Below are 20,866 nucleotides of genomic sequence, written 5' to 3' on the forward strand. Positions count from 1 at the left end.
TAGCCCTATCTAATTGTACTGTCTGCTACTTTCCTCGTTGGGCTGGAGCCAATGAGCGTCTCTAAACCAATTTTCATTACATGCTCCCAAAATTACAATGAAACATCCGAAACATGAATTTCATTTTCAATTTGATTCATAAGTCATCTTGGACTTTATCAAACCAAAATTAGTAGAAGACTACTAAAGGTCTAAAGACAAGTTTATAATTTATTACTTACAAATAAAAGACTTATGTCATTAGACTAAATAATATTTATTTCAATAATAATAAAATGGAGCAAGTTTATTATATGCCTCTTTTTTCGTCCTGCAAATCAAATGTCACCTAAAAGAGTTCTCCCATGTGAGGTCATTTTGCCAATGTTGTTAATAATGAAAGTTAAGCTTTCTTTCATAGGGACAAACAGTGGCGTATCTATTACAATAATTTACGTACTAGAGTGCTAATTTTGAACGCGCGCAGAAGAAAAGGAAAATCTGGAGTTGTTCGTTTCTCTCCCGGCCGAGCGCTACCGGCGATTGCCGTTGCGTTCCGGCCCGGGAGGGGATGTCGTTGCTGGTTAGTGGCGGGCTTTCAGGGCAGAGTTGCGATCCAGGGGAGGAGGGTGGGTTCTTGACTTCGGGTTGAGTAGATCTCTCGATATGTCCCTCTCGAATCAGGGACGATGGAGGTTGTGGGGATGCAGCAAATTGCTTCTGGCCAGCGGTGGGAGATGGCATCATCGAAGGAGCGATCTGGGTTATGGTGGATGCAGGCAACTCGTGGCAGAAGGGATCCCCGTTTGGATATGTTTCTGTCGTGATTCTGGATCTGATTGTGTTGTCAATTGGGTGTAGAATCGGTATGCATATTGGCAAGGTGGAGCGACGGTACCAGGAAACTGCGAGGCCGTGGGGTGGTGTTGATGGTGCTTGCCCGCGGCGGGATTGGTTTTCTACATTGGTGGATTGCTGCTCGAGGAAGTGGGAGTTGGGCGGGGCCCCTGTTTTTAGGCCTTGCTGGTGTGGCTTGGTTTATGTTTGTTTTGGTTTTAGTTGTGTTTTAATTAGGGTTTTCTGTTTGGTTTGGTCAGGTTTAATAAATCCCTACTCTTCTGAGCTAGGGTTGGTCTGCTACTCTGTTGAGATAGGAGTTGGTCTAGGTGTTCTGCCATGTAAATGGTGTCATTTCCGAGAACGAGGACGATTGTGTTCAACTCTGGTTTACTTTTGTTGTCAATTTGCTAGTATGCGATCCTTTACACGTGGTCTACTACCTTCGGACACGGTGTTGAAGAGGACGTTGCCTTCTTTGCGGTTGATTATATGGTTTTACTGGAATTTTCAGGTTCAAATGCTCAAAGTAGCCTTGGAAATGGGCGTTTGGGCCCTTTGGCCTGATGGTCTCTGTAACCGCTGTTTCTTTATACAATAGACTGACACCCCCCCCAGTGTAAACTTTATTGATTAATGGATATTTTTTTTTGACAAAAAATATACAAGTTTTTTTTTTTTTTTTTTAATGCGAGGGGGTGTCAGTCTATTGATAGTAAAGTAGGATACATTACAAGTATGACTCACCCGGACTTTGAACAACGACATAAAAGAGTCATGAATGAATAATCTAAAGCAACCCCTAGACTACCCAAACATAATGTAACCATGGGAATAAGCCCCAAGGAAGCAGTAACCTTGACACTACCAGGTAAGCCTCCGAACGCGATCAAGAGTCTTACCCAATATTATTCAAAGACCCGAAAAATCACCCTACACAGAGGGGCCTTCCCCAGGTTCAATGAATAGATAAAAAAATAAAATTGTCGGCCCACCAACCCAGTTAGTTGCTAGCCCGATAAAAAAAATTAAAAAAAAAACCCTAACAAAAAAATAGGCCCAGAAGCCCAAAATCAATGGCAGAGAACCCAAACAAACCCTAGCTACCATCCCTCCAATCCAGGTCGCCGTCAACCAGCTCAATCTTCTCGCCGGCATGCTAACCCCTTTGACCCGCCACCAACAACGTTCACCATCAAAAAAAACCCGAGCACGAGCTGACTCCTCCAAACAGAAAATGCCGCTGCCATGGCTTGGACCACCGCTAGCCTCGCTGTAACTAATCTTTGTCGCATCACCTCTATTATGATCTAATACAATTAACATATTTTCAATTTGTAATCCTATAATCTAACTGTTTATATTATATAATTCAACTATATATCTATATTTTAAATTAAAACTTTTTTTACAATTCTTTTAAATAAACTAAACAAACCTATCTTTATAATTAGGGTTGAGAAATGCGCTGCATTCTTGGCCTAAATTTCGATGATCTTCCTATCGTCCGGTGGCGCTCCGGCATCAACGCTAGCGTTGCCTCGGGGATGCTGCCAGACGGGTGATGATTGCCTAGCGGTGGCAGTTTCATTTCAGGGCGACTCATCTCGATAGCTATGGCGCTCATGAGCACCGTGGTCAAGATGGCGACTGTGTGCGAATTGGTTTGGTCTAGGCAACGGTGACTGCGTTTTGCATCATCAAGTAGTCTGATGGCGGCTTGAATGCAGGTTTTGCCATTTTCCTCTTGATGGTGGTGCGTGGTGGTGGGGTTTCCTTAATATGGGTGATGAAGCTCTGCAGCGTGTTGTGGCGGCAGGTTTAGTGGCGAGTTCGGCAGCGAGTCGTAGCTGCGGCGGGATTCTTTGCTTGTGGCGGTGTTGCTGCACAGGGTTGAAGGAATCGAATTGGGCTAGGCCGCTGCATGGCCTTGGGCTAGCTTGTTTTCATTTGGGCCTTTGGGATTCTAATCATTTAGTAGTTTGTTTACTTTCTAAAATTCCCTACTGTTTTTAGGGAGCTATGCACTTTTGTATTTCGTTGTTCCTATTTACTATGTCGTAGTAGCAACATAGTTTATAGGCTCAATTATTTTTTTCAGTGAGTGTGGAATGTTCAATGAGTTGACCTAATTTATGTATCGTTGTGGTACTACCACATCCTTATTATGTATCCCATGTCAGTAGAGGGAGGATATGTAGTGGTCTATTCTGGCTTCAGATGAGTGATATATATATGCCCGATTTGAGTTCGATTATATATATATATATATATATAATTATCCTTTATAGACCATTTATTCAAAAACTCAATAAAATCAGTTAGTGTGTAAACAAAGTGAAAATTATGTGTCCATTCTATAAAAAAAAAAAAAAGTGAAAAGTATGTGTTAATTAATAGCAAAGGGAGTGAGTTTTTAAGATGGGATCGGATATGAGGATGAGATGCTATATTTTCAACCGAACAATTCTTGGATCCATCCCCGGGTGAACCTGCTTGTTCACCCCTCTCCCAACCTACCAATCAGAAATAGCCACATATATTTTGAGTAAAGAAATAAAACTCTAACTTAACTATTTATAAAAGAAATAATAAAAAATAAAAACAGAATTTCAACTCAATTAAGGAACGGAAGTTAGCTAACGTCGTTCCCAAATCCATACCATGCTCTTGGCGAGGATGAAGAACAATGGAAGTTTTGAAACCTAGCGCGCCTCAGTCAAGCCATATTGACTGAAGCTGCAACTATGGATACCATCTCTGACAAGGATGAAGAACAGATTGCGCTTGGACAGGAGGTAATATTTATATTAGCATATGGTTTCGATCAAGTCATACGGTTCAAGGAATTCATGATTAAGCTTTCATATTTTGTTTATATCAGCACATGGTTTCGATTAAGTCATCTCCTTCTTCTTCTTTTTTTATTTTTTTTATTAGTCAATTGAATATGGTTATATTGATTATACATATACAACTATATGATTGAAACCATTGAGTACACAACGTAGTGGCAGAACAGTGCTATAGCTTTAACTCTTTGGTCATACTTGTATAATAATTTATATCATTGATCAGTTACGATTCTTGTGTTTCTTTTAAACGATATTTTGATTTCGATGTTGTCTAGAGTTGGAAGCTTGGAGTTTAAATGCTCTCAGTAAAGTAAGAAGTGTGATCATGATTTATGGAATCTCATTCCTATTGTGAAAATTTGGAACCACTTTTGGTTAGGTCTCTCTGTTACCTGATTTTTACTAAATATATATAATTGGGACTTAATCATGAATCTCTTTCTTTCTTCTGTATGATATTTTGAAGCAATTGATACCTGTCTCTCAGAGTCATATTGCTTATATGGATTGTTTTATATCTCCACTTTGTCTGTGTATATATGGAATAAAAACACTTGTTTATTACTTGCCCGAACTGCTGCCTTCTTCTCTTAAAAAAAAAAAAACTTAATTCAAGTCTCTGTTGCAGTAACTTATTTTTCTAGTCAATTGGAATATAGCTTGATCAATTTTTCTTCTTCGTTAATAGTTGATATCGTGGTCAAAATTTAAGTGAAGGCAGCAGTTCAGTTTAATATGTAGGTAACAAATAAAATTTAGTTCAGTTCGTAAAATTTAGTTCACCCGAGGGTGGATCCAAGAGTTGTTCTTTTCAACCCTATCAGTCAATCAGTAAATCGGTGCCTCTTTTCTTGTGCATGATTTGATATTTTCCGCGAAATCAGCTTCCCCTTTTACAAACTTTTCCTTTCACGTTTCTTTCTAGCTCTCTTAAAGCAGCTTTTTGAAATAGTACCAGTGCCAGTACTGTCGATCTCATTTCTTTTAAGCTAGCTAGACGTCCCAGATCGATCAGAACACATTGACACAACGAAAGTAGGAATTTTTATAGCTCGCAAAGCATCGATGGGTCGTTCTACAGGCTCTGGAAATAACTTTCTCCAAGTTGTGGCCAACAACTTTGATGTTCTTGCTTTGTATGTCTCTCTGATCAATTTCTTATGCATATATCTTTTACTGAGATATTGGCATGCATTGTGCTTTTGCCTTGGTCCTTAATTTCTAACTCAGACTTTTTGCTTCTTATCTGCAGACCTCTTGTCACTCTAGTTTTCCCCTTGTAAGTATCTGTATAATGTGGATCGTAGCGCTAGCTATATATACTACTTACCATCTACTGGATCTTCAGAAGGGTTTCAAATCTGAAATTATGGTTGATACATGAAATGTATGTGTTTGTTTTGGACAGATATGCTTCGATTAGGGCAATAGAGACCAAGTCTCGCACTGATGATCAGCAATGGCTTACGTACTGGGTTTTGTATTCTCTCATAACACTCTTCGAGATGACCTTTGCCAAAGTCCTTGAATGGTGATCGACCTTAATTCTTAATCATATGCATGTAAATATTGAGTATGAACATCAACTTATTTCATTACTCCACTAACTATGATCCATTATGCTCGCACAGCTTCCCGATTTGGGCTTATGCCAAGTTGATCGTGACTTGTTGGTTGGTGCTGCCTCAATTCAATGGCGCAGCATATGTTTATCGCCGCTTCATCCGACCGTTCTACATGAACCCACAAATCATAACTAATGGTCAGCAGATCTGGTATTTCCCAAGAACCAAGGATAAGAAGAACATCTTCAGCAAACCAGATGATGTTTTAACCGCCGCTGAGAAATATATGGAAGAACATGGCACTGAAGCTTTTGAGAGGCTCATAACCAAGGTACCTGGATATAGTGTGTACGTACACATAGTATACCTATGTTATTGCCAGCTCATAACCAATGTACCTATACACGAGTAGTGTTCACACGGTCATGAGTTGATATTAATTTTCTATTGCTTTGCAGACTGATAGGGAAGCAAGAGCCAGGAGGAGCAACAATTACATGATCTTTGATGATGATTATATGTACTAATTAATTAAACTAATTAATCCCTACTGATGGAGTATCTGCTTTGTCCTTGATTAGAATCTAGCTATATATGAATGTACTCGCTCCAGCAATCATGGAATGAAATTTGGGTATTATTTTGGCTTTGAACTTCTCAAGTCCCCTGGCCTGTTTGGAGTATATCATCATGTACACACAAGTTCAGGAGTGGAATAATGACGGCATCCAGTTAGTTAAGAAATTAGTTAATATTAATCATCCATCAACTACGTACCAAGCCTTATTGGACGGCATTTATCAACTGTGTATTTTAAAACTAAATATTGGAGTTTAATTCTTTTATTCCCACAAGAATACACCGTTGATAAAAAGATTGGAGATTTATTTCAACTGATGAATTGAATAGAATGATCAAAAGGAGTTATATTACTATCCTTAACATATCAAATACTAAACTTCAAATGAAAACAAGAAGCAAAAACAATACGAGGTGCAATATTTTTGTGATCTTTGTGAATGCATATATAGCAAACTAGTTGTTCTTGTCTAAAAAAGAAAACAACAAGTACTAATGGGCAATACAATCTACTACAATACAATTTGAATTACCGAAAAGCGATTTATTACTTGAGAAAAACACCTCTATAGTGCACATACCACTAAATAATATAAATCATGCATGTATTTCCATAGCATTATAAGAGACATAAATCAAGATAAAACATTGTATACACCCGCATTTATGTTTGCCGTTGTTATTAACGTACGTTAAGAGAAATTTTATTCACACATTAGCAATACACATTTCTTACTTAATACACAACCTATTAACTTTTTTATTTTAATATTTTACTAGAAACACAACCCCAAACTTCATAAACTATCCTCATTCACAATACACAATATCTTTTCATTAAATACATATCTTTTTTTTTTGCTGAAATAAATTGAGATAAATATCTGGTAAGAGACTGCCTATTTTTTTTCTTATTCAAGAGAGACTACCTATTGCATTGCTGCCAATTAGAAAAAAAAAAAAAAAAAAACAACAAAAATAAGACCCAGAGAATGGCATATTACACTAGAAGACTCAACATCAATTCCTCAATGGCTCAATGTGAGAGTTTCGGTAAATCACATGGTCATCACTAAAGTTAATACCAAGGTTTTAAATTTCTTCGAAACTGCCAAAATTTCCGTCTACATTTCCGTAATTTTGAAGTACCAAAACGAAATTCATATGCTATATCATTTCCGTATTAAGTTTCCCGAAATTTTCTGAAATTTTCCATACATTTTCACGAAATTCTTAATTTCCGAAATATCTACACACACAATATATATTTAAAAATTCATACCGAAATTTTGTCCGAAATTTCTCTAAAATTTCTGTTAAATTTTTATGTCACCTTCAATGAATTTTTACTTCATACTTTTATAGAAAAAATATGAAATTTTGATTTTTTTTTTTTTTTTTTTGCAATCAAGTTGAATACAACAAAAAACCTTTTTGTTTTTATCTGTTACAAAGTTGAATGCTCCAACCATAACATGATCTCCTTTTTGCTTCGCCTCAAATATTGTATGCTTCATACACTGTAACATCATATTAGGTAATTCCACAATATCCGATATATGGATTGCATGTGGAAATGGAACAACACGTACACATACAATAACCATGTGATGAAGTACGAAAATCATTTCCAAAATTCATGTACTTGGGAGCAATATTGTATGATACTAAATGAAAGCAGATCAACCAGCTACATCTAACCACATCATAGTAGGTTTTATATTCCTTTTTTTTTACTTGTTCATTTTCATTCACGGGGTTTTGGTTTTATGTGCCCCGCCCCACCCCCTTGTAATTTTCTAATTATTAAAAAAAGTAAATCATATTTACATTATCAATATACAACACATTATCAATACACATAGATAAAACACTAGTTTAGCAACCTACTACAATACTAGTTAATTACTCGTCCATATAAAATATCATAATTCTATTATAAATGTATAATTTTAGAGATGTTACATTGTAAATAGGTTTATTATAAGTTAGTTTAGTCTATGTAAAAGTTTCATTCAAAAATATCATTTTATAAATGCAATTAATTTGATTTCTTTATTTTTAACCTAAATTTCCACTGAAATCGAAACTTTCTCAGAAATTTCCTTAAATTTGAAGTATCGAAATCGAAACCGAAACCGAAATTTGAAACCTTGGTTAATACAATGGCACCCAAAGAATTTAATTGCTTTTCACTTGTTGGGTTGAACATACTCAAATGCCAATGGGGAATTCCTTGTCATTGAGGACTTGACCAAGACAATATTCATATGCCAATTGTTGAGATTTGTGAACTACTAATGATGAAAGTTGAGCGAAACAAAACATTACAAGAGTTCTTGAGGAATTTTTCAACGATTTTTACTTGCTCTTGTTTGTCCATATTATTTGGACAGTTAATACATTTTTGAAACTAGATTGATAAGAAGGCTCAATTCCATGCATGCTAAATTATTGAGAATCAAATTCATGATATCCATCTGCGGTAGACTTAGAAAAAAAAAAAAAAACTGCATATATTTCTTAATTCTAATTTCCAACTATGTTTATTTATTGATATCTCTTTTGGTAATTTAACTTACCCATAAAATGTGATGTTGGGTGTGTGAAAAAAGGAATGTGTATTTAGTATTTAGAGGTGTGTGAATAAAATTTCTCGTACGTTAAATATGAATGTATATATACATTATTTTTCCACTTGAATCTGCCTTTATGGTATAAATTGTCTATACCACCCTCAATCCAATAATGCAATTTATCAGAGTGATATAATGGACAATTCATAAGTGATTAGAATGAGATTATAAGTGTGTCTGTCTTACTAACATCTTCTTTTTCAACTCTCAAAATCATGACAATATGAAACCCTAAAGAAATGGGTTTTTTTTTTTTTTTTTTTTTTTTAGACTAAAGGGTTGGTGGGTTGATAATTTGGGTTAGCAGCAATTGTGGCCACCGAAGTTTGATCTCACTTACTCCAAAAGAGTTGGCTATCTTGGTGTTAGTGGAGTTTGATTGGTAGAATGATCGTAGAGTATGCTGTAAATAATTTAGTATGTTGAATCTCTTTTAATTTTACGGGTTTTGATTTAATCGTTCCACGAATTGTAAAATCAATTTGCGTGACTGAATTTGTCTTATCTTCTCTTTGATATAAACCAACTTCACTTGATTTAACTTTTGCTTTCTTTCCTCTTTATTGTATACCAACTTTGAGATTGCTAAGTCTTAGTGCGAAATTTAGGGTATAGATTTCTTCGCGATACCCAAAAAAATGACGGCAATAGGAGACAAAAATCAATAGAAAAGCAAATGGTATCTACATTTAAAAAAAAAAAGAAAAAAAAAAGGTGGTCAAAAAAACAATAAAAAATGAAAAAGACAAAAGCTCATATTGTCACCAAAGTCCAAATAAGGACAAAAGCAAAGCATCCCCATCCCGGGAGATTTTGAGCGGTGACGTGGCACCAAAGCGGCACAGAATTGATTTGGTAATCAGGAGAAAACAAACAGATTTTAAACTTGGTTCTTTGAAAAAAAGAACAAACAAAATCAAAGAAAGGGAGAAGAAGAGGCGCGCACGTCAACAACAATCCCCAAAAGCCAACCTTTCACATTCAGGTCTCTCTCTCTCTCTCTCTCTCGGTTTCTCTCAGCTCTGAAACGACCTCAGATTTCAGGGAATCGGCTCACATTCGCCGATTATTTTGTGCAATGTAGGTAAGCTCAATCTTCCTCGCTATAATCTTTGCACGTTTACAATTTCGGTTTTCGCTCGCTGCGAAAAGCAGAAAATCATCGAAACGTTGCGGTGGCGATTTGGTTGAATTCTAGGGTTTCTTTGATTTTCCGGGCAAGTGGTTTGAGCTGTTTGGGAGCTCAGTGGAGCCTCCGCGTGTGCAAAATTAGGTTCGGCATTGTGGATTTAGGGTTTCTTGGGCTGCAAGGTTGTTTCTTGAGGGCTTAGGGCCCCCAATTTGTGGTTGGAATGGGGTAGAGGAGGTGAAGCTGAGTGATGTGATGTGTGGTTTTGGTTGGTTTAATAATGGGAAGGAGTTGGGGATTCGGTTATGGTGTCGAAAATATTAGGTGTTGTTCAGATGGGTGTTGGCTCCTGTACTTGTGGGGAAAACCTGATATTGCAACTTGAATGGCTAGTCCTCAGAGAATCGGTCCGGCCGACAGGGATATCGACCAGGTTTGGTCCCCTTTTCATTTTTCTCGTCAATTCTCTCCCATGAAATAACCGGTACTGTGAATGCTGGCTCGATTGTACTAACTAGAACACTTTGCTGATGTACTGTCCAAAGAAATAAGTGAATGATGATGGACATTCAGTGTAGTGAACTATAATGCATTAAGCTTCCTAATGCACCTTATGCTTGCATTTCAGGCCATAGCGGCACTTAAGAAAGGTGCCACTTTGTTAAAATACGGGCGCAGAGGGAAGCCGAAATTCTGCCCTTTCCGGCTTTCTAATGTAAGTTGCCTTGACAGATAGCTCTCTTTCAGTTCTGTTCTGTTGACTCAAATTGTTTTTTGTTTTTTGTTTTTTTGTTTCAGGATGAGGCTTTACTGATATGGTACTCTGGAAAAGAAGAGAAACGTGTTAGACTTAGTCATGTTACTACCATTATTCCTGGGCAGCGTACTGTAAGTTTCGATTTCATTCTCTTTGGTTGGAAAATCTCCAATCTGAGCTTAACATTTTCCAAACCTTTAACATGTTTTAATATGCTTATGCCTTGCATTGCTCGTGATTTAGTTTTCCTTTTCCTAGATTCGTTATCATTTTTATGCAAGCAATTCAAAAATATCGATAGGTATAATTTTGGCGTTCTTCCAGGCAATATTTCAGCGGTATCCACGACCAGAAAAGGAGTACCAATCATTTTCTCTTCTTTACAATGATAGATCCTTGGACTTGGTGAGTACATTTGCTAGGCCACCATGCTTAAGCTTCACTTTTGCAGTTTATGCTCGACCAAGAAAAATCAATAAAATGGGACCTTCAGAAATCTTGTTTGCTAGTGTGATTTAATTCATGACCTGGTTATTGACAGATATGTAAAGACAAGGATGAGGCTGAAGTTTGGTTTGTTGGTCTTAAGGCATTAATTACTCGAGGTTCCTACCGGCATTTTAGAAGTGAGTCCAGAAGTGACAACAGTGTATCAACAGATACCCCCCTTGCTCATACTCGAAGAAGTTCTCCATCAATCGCACCATTCACCTGTGTCAGTGACTTATATTTTTATTTATCCCCTTTTATCTTTGAAAACAAGGAATAGCTCTGCTAATAAATCAAGCATTCACAGTTTATTCTTGTTTTATTTATTTAATTATTCATTTATTTTTTCTGACAGACACAACAGGATGCTGCAGGAGATACTGAGGGACTTCCTTTGGAGACTGCCCCAACAAATAGATTAGGAAGGGCATTTGCTGACATAATATCATATACTGATGCTACCAAGACTCAAGCTGAGTCACCTCCTATTTCCTCATTATCACCTGCATCTGTAGATAATTCAAATGGTCGAAGTTCCACATCTGAAGCAATTCGAATTAGTTTATCTAGTGCCGTAAGCTCATCAAGTCAAGGTTCTTGTCCAGATGACTTTGATGCTTTAGGAGATGTTTTTATTTGGGGTGAAAGTATTAATGGTGGAGTACTAGGAGGCAATGTAGATAGAATAGGAAGATCAGTTTCTTCCAGTATGGATGCTCTCCTGCCCAAGGCATTGGAATCAACAGTGGTCATAGATGCTCATGGAATTGCTTGTGGTACCAGACATATTGCACTGGTCACCAGGCAAGGGGAAATTTTCAGTTGGGGAGAGGAGTCAGGAGGCAGGCTGGGTCATGGTGTAGGAGCAGATGTTTCCCACCCTAAGCTCATTGGCACTCTTAGTGGCATGAATGTTGAATTAGTCGCTTGTGGGGAGTATCATACCTGTGCTGTTACAATTTCTGGAGAGCTCTATACATGGGGTGATGGCACTAATAATTTTGGTCTACTTGGACATGGAAGTGAAGTTAGTCACTGGATTCCCAAAAAAATAAGTGGTCATATGGAAGGTATACACATATCCTATATCTCTTGCGGACTGTGGCATACAGCTGCTGTGACCTCAGCTGGTCGGTTATTTACATTTGGGGATGGTTCTTTTGGTGCTTTAGGCCATGGAGATCATAGTAGCACAAGTACTCCACGAGAGGTGGAAACTTTGAGAGGGCTGAGAACGGCAAGGGTTGCTTGTGGCGCTTGGCACACTGCTGCAGTTGTTGCAATAATAAAGGAATCATATATGTCTGAGGATTCTGGTAACTCTGCTTTTGGAAAGCTCTACACCTGGGGTGATGGAGATAAAGGCCGACTTGGACATGGCGATGAAGTTTCTAGACTAGCTCCTGAATGTGTAGCTGCATTGGTTAATACAAATTTCTGTCAAGTAGCATGTGGGCATAGTCTCACAGTTGCCCTTACAACATCAGGACATGTATATACAATGGGAAGCGCTGCTTGTGGACAGCTTGGCAATCCTTCAGCTGATGGAAAAGTTCCCACTCGTGTTGAAGGTACAATTGCAGATAGCTTCGTCGAAGAAATCGCCTGTGGTTCTTGTCATGTGGCAGTTTTGACTTCCAAGACAGAGGTTTATACTTGGGGAAGGGGTTCAAATGGGCAATTAGGACACGGAGACAATGATAATAGAAAGGCACCTACTCTCGTTGAGTTTATGAAGGATAAACAAGTAAAGAGTGTAGTATGTGGTTCAAACCTTACTGCGGTCATTTGTCTTCATAAATGGGCATCTGGTGCTGACCATTCCGTTTGCTCTAATTGTCATAATCCCTTTGGTTTCAGAAGAAAACGTCATAATTGTTATAATTGTGGGTTAGTTTTCTGTAAAGCATGCAGCAGCAAGAAAGTTCTGAGAGCTGCCTTGGCTCCAAATGTGAACAAGCCCTATCGGGTGTGTGATGATTGTTATACTAAACTAAAGAAAGCTGCAGAAGCTAGTTCTGTTGTACGAAATCCCAAAATTAGAAGTGGACATGTACACCATAAATCCAGTGAGACGGCAGACAAAGAGACTCTAATGCCTATGTTACGGGCAACACTGTCCAGAATTTCATCCTTCGGCTCAGGCAACCATACTGAAAGCAAGATTCCTAAGCCTGAAAGAAAACCAGAAGCGCGTGATAATCGTGTCTTTCCAATGCTAAATGGACATTTGCAGTTAGGGGCCTTTACTTTGTCAAAAGCATCAACTTCCCTTGATGGAGATCCAGGAAAGTTCATGTCAGCGTCCATGCCTACTTCCAGAAAGTCTTCTGTGTTTGCATCTCCTGTTTCAGGAAAGTCAAGCCCACATCAGTCTTCTGAAGACATTCTTGAGGACCCAAAGTTAGTAAATGGAAGTTTGAGCCGAGAAATTATCAGTTTAAGGGCACAGGTATGCCTGTTACAGTGCTTTAATGGCTGCAATCTCATATTTATTAATTGCATACACAGGCAAGTGGTATAACATGAGCTGATTATGTTTTTGAACTCTAAGTGGTCTAAAAATATCAGTTTTCTACATTTAAAAGATTCACTTTATCACATCCTTTGGCTTTTGGGGGCATTCCTTTATTATTTAATTTTTTTTTTATTTGTGGCAAATAGCGTCCAGAGGGTTGGGGTAACAGGTGTGGACTTTTGACAGTACATAGAGTTGATCTTATGGGTATCATATCTAGGAAAGGCCTCATCTAAACGTAGTTCAATGTCCGGGTGGACTGTAAGATTCTCAAGTGTGTTACATACCTTGCCTCTCATTTCAATAAGTTTCATGACAAGGTTTTATCTTCTACTTTAAACAGAGTTCAATATAGCTTCAAACTATTAATTCATCCACGTTTGCTTTAGGAGGTCAAGATACTTTACAGGATTGACTAGAGTAGCTTAGCAGAAAATCTAGACTTGGATACTAGAAGATTATTACTGTTATTGACTAGCCTGAAGAACCTCCTCCTGGAGGTGAGTTCAAGGGTGTGGATGGTTGAATTTTGTTAATACTAAGGGGAGAGGAGCAAATCTGGATAACAAACTGATGTGATACCCAATAAAATGACTAATGAACTGAGGCACCGGGTTAAATTCACATTAACAGGAAAATGAGAGGATACTTTTGTTTTTTTGGGCATATGAATCAATTCAGACTTTAATTGCTTTCATCTCCTTTTATATTTCAAATGGGTTGAAAAATTGTTTATAACTAAGCTATTCAGAAAACTATGCAGGTAGAAGACCTTACTTTCAAATCCCAACGACTTGAAGCTGAACTTCAAAGAACATTAAAGAAATTGAACGAGGTCTCTGCAGTAGCTACCGATGAAGCTGAAAAATGCAAATCTGCTAAGGAAGTTATCAAGTCTCTAACTGCTCAGGTTTGCAAGATGTTCTCTGTTCATTATTTTGTTTTCTTTCATATCTTTGAGAAATATAATTGAGGCATATATGCTCGATTAATTGATATTAAGAATGGTCCTCCAATATATATTCAAATTAGGAGCAGAGTGCCTGCTGGTACTGACCCAATTTTATGCATAACTATATCATTATAGGATCTTGATAACCTAACTTGAAGTTGTTGGAGTCGTACTAGTAACACAATAATAAACAAGTGGTGTATTACTCTCCAGGAGGTTGCTATATCAGATTTCTATACATTTATCTTCAGTTCTCAGACTTAACTCATTATGTGATGGATCCTAATATAACCTGAGAGCCAGTTAACAAAGTGAGGATACAAAGCCTATTAGCTAAATCATAAATTTTGCAAATTTCACGTGTTTATGTTTAGGAGATAGTCATTTTAACTTATTGGTTGACTTGAAGATATGTTGATTGGTTTGATTGATAAGGATTTTTTATGCTATTCTGGAAGTGTGCTTAAATTGATGATGAAATAGAAAGTCAAGATCATCTGGTGAATTATCTGATTGACAGTTATAAAGCCAAATTCTCGACAGATTATTTTCTAAGTCTGTTAGATTAACTATGTTCTGCTTATGTTAACCATCTACTTCTCAAACAGTTGAAGGAGATGGCTGAAAGAATGCCAGAAGGACATGTTGCAAGTTGCAATGCAGGTTCAACTGCTCATGCCATCACTTTTGTAAATCAGTTATCCAAAGAGAACCCTCAGACAAATATGACTACTCCTCAAATGGAGTCCAATGGCAATTCAATGGATCGGATCTTAGGGAATGGAACTAAATCACAGAGTGGAAAGGTAGAGCGAGTTCTACAAGATGAACCTGGTGTCTATATAACTTTGTGCTCCTTGCCGGGCGGTGGTAATGAACTCAGACGTGTTCGCTTCAGGTATTTTTCACCACACACCACCCACCTTTCTTTTCAAAGATTGATAAATACTACAGATTTTAGGTTGTAGAACTTTATTACACACTCAGCTGGCACATTTGAATCCATGTTCTTGAGGAATCTCCATCAGTTTCTTCTAACTGTTGACCGGTTCTCTATCCTACACTTTCTGTATTCATTCATATCTATTTTTAGTTGGTTTTGCTCGTCTTATCACAGCATCCTCCATCTGTTATATGAAAACTATTACACATTTGTCCGCCGAAAAATATAGCTTTAATTTCACGTTGTTAGGTAATATGAATTTGATTATCCTGTTGGAAAAGCAATTGGATTAATGTTGTTTGGTCAACTGTTGTTCCACAGTCGGAGACATTTCACTGAAGAAGCAGCAGAGAGATGGTGGGCAGATAATGGCGCAATGTTGTGCGAGCGGCACAATATACAAAGTGCAGAGTAGTATGTTTTTGCTGTCCATGTATGGATACATCCCACGACCTTCTTCCTCTACTGGAATGTGTAAATTTTGCCCGTTAATCATTCAGTGGAGTTTTGCTCAAAGGATCTGGAGTTAGAATTCGCAAGTAGACTGAGATTTAGAATGTCAAAACTTTAGTAAGCAGAGATTTTTAAAATGTGAAAAAAGAAGAAAAAGAAATCTATGAGCTGAAGGAGACATTTTGAGGAGTCAAGACATTCTGCAGTTTTTTTTTTTTGGTCAGACTAGATATTCTGCGGTTAATGCTGATATTTTGCAGGATTTTTCTTCTTCTTTTTCTTAGGGTTTAGGGTTTAGGATCCATCTCAAGACGAATCATGTTCTTGAGATGTATCTCAATTTTTTTCATCTTTTCCTTTTGGAGGTCTTCTTTCTTGTACTCCCAACTGTTTTTTTATAAAAGCCAAGGAAATGTCTCGCGTTAACTCCTACCAGTTAATATTATGAACGCCATGATCATCCAATAACTTAGCTGTCAAAAAGCCTCTCCAAGACACATTCTGCCGATTAAATTCTGTCGGCAAACAGTCAAATAAAAAAACGTTATCATAAAAAAATGATAATAATAAATAAATAAATAAACCCTTGTTAATGAAATTTTATCGGCGAAAGGAGGCTAACAAAATAAAGTGACTTAAAGACTGAGATGTTGACAAACATCCTATCATAAAATAAATAAATTATAATAAAAACCTCTCCTACGATTTGCTGTACGATGGTCATCATTTAACTCCGACGGTTTTCAGTCTTTTGGTATTTGCATATACATTGAAAATGAACTAAAACAATATGGTAGTAGTATGAGGCTTGATCACTTCTGCGATAATGCCAATCTATAATCTCTAGTCTGAATTTGGCTATACCAAACAAATGAACACAGTTCTGGAACCCGGTATAGAAAATGCACAGGGTCAACTATCCAACTCAATTGTGCTGAGCCCAGCTTCCTTTACTGGGTTTTCTTCCCTCACCATCTCTCCCTCCACCGTTTTCTGCATATTTGTATTATCGTGCAACCTTCCAGCAATGGCATAAGTCCCTGATAGTAGCATTGCATTGGTGGGATGGTCATCGTTTAGTTCAGCCAGCACTCTCTGTACAACTTCCCCAAGAGCAACATACCCATAGACCCTGCAGGCCGAAAGCAATGCACGCCATGCAGTAACATCACTCTTGATGGGCAAGCTTTCGATTAGGTTGTGTGCTTCCTCCAACAACCCTGCACGACCTAAAAGATCGATCATACAACCGTAGTGTTCAACCTTTGGAACAAAACCATACTTGCAAACCATCATCTCAAAGCAACTAACTCCCTCTCTGACTAGCCCTGCATGGCCACAAGCACTTAAAACTGCCAAGAAAGTGACTTCATTAGGTTGGCAGCCCTCCGCTTCCATTCTGTAGAAAAGCCTCAAGGCATTACCTGCCTCCCCATGAACACCGTAACCTGAAATCATGGCTGTCCATGATTTCACATCCCTGTTTTCCATGCTTTCGAAAATGTCAAGAGCCTTGTCTAGAAACCCACATTTAGCGTACATATCAACCAGAGCTGTTCCAAGAACCGCATCCAAAACCAATCTCTCCTCCTCCACATAATCCTTAATGAACCTCCCTACACTCACAGACCCAGAAGCAGCACAAGCTGAAAGCAGTCCTGCCAATGTGGACGAATTGGGTTTCGTTCTTTCAAGTTTCATCAGCCGTAACAAAGCTACTGCTTCTTCTACCATGCCACATTTTGCATACTTGTCTACCAAACAATTCCACAAAACAACATCCTTCACAGCAACTCCATCGAAAATCCGACGCGCCAAGTCAATTTCCCCATTCTTTGCATACACATCAATCAAAGCAGTAACCACATGTAAATTATAGGAAAATCCCATCTTAATGCAGTAGCCATGAACACTCTCTCCTCCAAGGTAACTTCCCAACTCACCAATGGCCGATAAAAGATACAGAACAGTGGTTACACTAGCTTCAAAACCACCAATGCACATTTCCTTAAACAAGTCCACAATCACACGAGGCTGCGAAATATGAAGGTAACCGCCCATCAAAGTATTCCATGAAATCAAATCATTTCTCTGAGGAAATTCATCGAACAAGTGGTGGGCATCCTCAATCTTCCCACAAACACAGTAAAAGTGCAGAAGGGTATTCTTTACAGTGATAAACCCGCCATGCCCAGACCTCACAACAACCCCATGAATCCCCTGGCCAGTCCCACTGGCCAATTCACGAGCACATGCTTTGAGCGCGGTGGTGAAAGAGAACTGGTCTAGAACAATATTACGAGCCCTCAAGTTATTGAAAACAAGAAAAGCTTGTTTTGGTTCGTCGCTAATGGAATAGGCTCTGAGCAATGTATTGAACATGAAGCGATTCGGGTTTCGAATGTGGCCGAAAATGGAGGCTGCATATTGGATGTGGTGAACGGAAGAGGCGAGGAGCTTGCTCATGGCGAAAGGGTTGTGGTCAAGACCGGTCTTGACCATAGAGCCATGGATTTGAGAGATTTCTGAGACTTGTTTGCAGCATTCCAGTAGAGAAATGAGCTTTGCGCTTTCCCAAGGCCAAAGGTTGAGTCTTTGCCCCAGGCGTACGGCCAGAGTTTGAGTCATTAGCCATGCGGCACCGTGCCGCAGACAGGGTTTAGGGTTTAGGGCAGTTTGAATTAGCACTTACCGCCTTTTCTATCATATCTCTCGTGACGGCGATGCTTGTGTAGAAAGTGCTTTTGCTCAATAGCGCTTTTTTTAGAAGCACGTATATGATTTCATTTCAAAGTTCAAACTACAGTAGGCTCTGCCCATGAAATCCTCCTCTGTGACACGAGGAGTTAATTGACAACCTTTGAACCAGATTGAAGGGGCTGATAATCTTAACTAAGCAAAACTGAAGATGAACTCGAGCGAATACATTCATTCTTTCAATTGCAATAGTTGCAGTTTCAGTTTTCTTACAGGATGGTTCCATCATATACATTGAGCTCAAAACTTGCAGGAAGCAAGCGATACAGTAGCTAGGTAAACTTTCAATGCTGATACCTCCGAACAAAGAAAGGTCATTTCAGACATTGGAAGGATACGAAAGTGTTTGGATACCAAACTACCTATCCTTGTAGGAGGTAAGACTGGTGCTAATTGGAGTCCTCTCCTCCTTGAAGGGTTGGGTTGATGCATCGGATAAATTTGGTAACCTTGAAACAGCACCTTTTCCCTTCCTAGCATTTGGCCCCAGCTCCTCTATCATGTATTTCCACCCATCGATTGGCCTTCTTCGACTAAATATGTGAGTCTTGATAAAACTAGCAATCTGCACACCAATGAATATAACCAATGGTAAGAAAGGAGAGAGCAAAAATAAGTTATAACAATGACAATTTGAGATACATGTAACAAATGATGAACCCAAAACTTATAGGTGTAATTAAGAAAAATAGTCTCAAACGTGGAGCTGACTACACAGCCGCAGCCATGGCCACTCTGTGGCACCATTTAACACATAGAGATTCGAATCTCACAAGTTTCCTTCTACCAAATCTGATGCACCACAATCATGTGCAACATTTGTGATTTAATTATTGCTTCAACAGCTTTTCCAATTTCTCATTATAACTAGAGAGAAGACTGCCAATTTGAGTTACTCGGGTTATTTGCTCCATTTATTGAAGCTGATACTCGAAAAGAAGCAAGGTATGAGTTGCTGAATGTACACACCTGAAACTTATTATACGCAATTCGACGCTCAAACTCTTGGAGAAGGATATCTTCTTCCCTCTGTGTCATCTCCCACACACTTCCCTCTTCAGCCTTGGCTGTCGTTTCCCAACCATCCGGCTTGTTCTTGAAATCATCAGCGCTCGGCACTTTGGCATTTTCCAAATCATTGTTGGTAGAATCGAAGATACTGCAAATGTTACACACAACAACCAAATCAACACGCAGCCTCCTCAAATCCAATCAACAATGCCGAAATGTAAACAGTAGCCACACAATAGAGCACAATGCCATCAAAATTGAATCTTCAAACTATAACAACCCAAATAACCAGTCCACATTTTACGTGATTAAACCTCCAAAATCTCAACAAAACCAGCATGAATGGAGAAAAGCTTACTCGGAGCAGCTATCAAGCAAGCGTTCGATATCGTCACCGCCACCAATGGAACCGGAATCAGCTAATTTAGCCTCTTGCTGCTTCTCAATCTCCTTCATCCAAAGCCCGGCATGAATCCTCTGCTTCTTCAACCTATAGTCCTTCTTTATATTCTCCAAGCTATAAAGCTTCCCACTCTCACTCTGCTGCTGTTTCTTCTCCTCCTTTGGTTTCCGTCTCTCGTCCCAATTTGCATTCATGTCCTCCACAAACGCCTTCGTCTCGGGGTCGGCGTCGGAGGGAATCACGGCCGCCGCAGACGGCGGCGGGAGATTCTCGTCGGTCTCCCATGGAGCTCTGGCGTTCTCGGAGGATGGGTCCGGCGGGAGCCACGCGGTCTCCCACGCGTCGTTCCACTCGTCGTCGGCTTTCTTAGGGTTCCGATTGGGCGGCGCGGAGGGTTTGGTGGACAAAGATTTGAAATTGACGGTGGCGATGAATTGGGTTTTGCTCAGAGTGTTACGCAGAGTAGGCTTCGTTGCTAATTTCACAAGGGTCTGCATAGTTTTTGAGGTTGATTGAAAGAGGGTTCAGAGGGAATGAAAAGCTTAAACCCTGGTTTGCAGAGAAACTGGGAGACAGGGACGAAGAGAAAGCACCGTTTATTTTAGTGGGCTTGGTCTACACAGTTTCATATTGGGCCAAGCAGTAGGCCCATTGAAATAAGCATACAATAGCTAGAGTCTTCAGGGGCCCGCGGTCCCATATGCGTGTTAATAAGCGAGTGAGGGCTGGGCCATCAAAAGCCCACTGAGTGTCTTTTCCAAGCATAAACTAGTTGTCATTATTTCCAAGTTTTTGGACTTTTTTCATTCGAAGACGACGTGTGTTAAGATTGAAGGTTAACGTAATGTAACACTCTTGTTGGGGTGTAATTATATAGCTTGAGAAAAGAATCGCAAAAATAAATGATAGACGTTAAACGTATCAATTACGGTCCCAAAATAATGTCGTTTTGTTTAGAACAACGTGCTATATGATTTTCAAGAAAAATAGACAGGAGAGAGTC

The 20,866-nt window shown here is 38.8% G+C and overlaps 4 protein-coding genes across 7 annotated transcripts; 2 read left to right on the forward strand and 2 right to left on the reverse strand.

Moving 5' to 3' along the window:
* The first annotated feature begins 4,620 nt into the window (after nucleotides 1-4,620).
* On the forward strand, nucleotides 4,621-6,073 carry LOC112200754 (HVA22-like protein c). The gene is made up of 5 exons (XM_024341765.2): nucleotides 4,621-4,807; nucleotides 4,924-4,950; nucleotides 5,080-5,202; nucleotides 5,303-5,567; nucleotides 5,695-6,073. Exons 1-5 carry the CDS (start codon nucleotides 4,737-4,739, stop codon nucleotides 5,761-5,763), a joined length of 555 nt encoding a protein of 184 aa, XP_024197533.1. The 5' UTR covers nucleotides 4,621-4,736; the 3' UTR covers nucleotides 5,764-6,073.
* A 3,206-nt stretch (nucleotides 6,074-9,279) lies between these two features.
* Nucleotides 9,280-16,122, forward strand: LOC112197403 (PH, RCC1 and FYVE domains-containing protein 1). Of its 4 annotated transcripts, XM_024338050.2 has the most exons (10): nucleotides 9,280-9,436; nucleotides 9,536-10,013; nucleotides 10,209-10,295; nucleotides 10,379-10,468; nucleotides 10,662-10,742; nucleotides 10,879-11,052; nucleotides 11,182-13,278; nucleotides 14,096-14,254; nucleotides 14,905-15,194; nucleotides 15,561-16,122. In XM_024338050.2, the coding sequence occupies exons 2-10, from the start codon at nucleotides 9,966-9,968 to the stop codon at nucleotides 15,652-15,654; spliced, it is 3,120 nt and encodes a 1,039-aa protein (XP_024193818.1). In that variant the 5' UTR covers nucleotides 9,280-9,436; nucleotides 9,536-9,965; the 3' UTR covers nucleotides 15,655-16,122. The 4 variants fall into 4 exon arrangements, with proteins under 4 accessions (XP_024193818.1, XP_024193819.1, XP_024193821.1 ...); XM_024338051.2 differs by having other exon boundaries at nucleotides 9,338-10,013; nucleotides 11,191-13,278; XM_024338053.2 differs by having other exon boundaries at nucleotides 9,340-10,013; nucleotides 11,191-13,278; nucleotides 14,108-14,254.
* Nucleotides 16,123-16,304: 182 nt separating this feature from the next.
* Nucleotides 16,305-18,454, reverse strand: LOC112199884 (pentatricopeptide repeat-containing protein At1g26900, mitochondrial). The gene has a single exon (XM_024340860.2). The coding sequence runs from the start codon at nucleotides 18,318-18,320 to the stop codon at nucleotides 16,605-16,607; it is 1,716 nt and encodes a 571-aa protein (XP_024196628.1). The 5' UTR covers nucleotides 18,321-18,454; the 3' UTR covers nucleotides 16,305-16,604.
* A 152-nt stretch (nucleotides 18,455-18,606) lies between these two features.
* On the reverse strand, nucleotides 18,607-20,505 carry LOC112199885 (protein GAMETE CELL DEFECTIVE 1, mitochondrial). The gene is made up of 3 exons (XM_024340861.2): nucleotides 19,819-20,505; nucleotides 19,419-19,608; nucleotides 18,607-19,014 (listed from the first exon to the last, which is right to left on the reverse strand). Exons 1-3 carry the CDS (start codon nucleotides 20,358-20,360, stop codon nucleotides 18,808-18,810), a joined length of 939 nt encoding a protein of 312 aa, XP_024196629.1. The 5' UTR covers nucleotides 20,361-20,505; the 3' UTR covers nucleotides 18,607-18,807.
* Nucleotides 20,506-20,866: the final 361 nt, after the last annotated feature.

Source organism: Rosa chinensis, chromosome 4 (assembly GCF_002994745.2).
Source record: "Rosa chinensis cultivar Old Blush chromosome 4, RchiOBHm-V2, whole genome shotgun sequence".
NCBI classification, from domain to species: Eukaryota; Viridiplantae; Streptophyta; class Magnoliopsida; order Rosales; family Rosaceae; genus Rosa; species Rosa chinensis.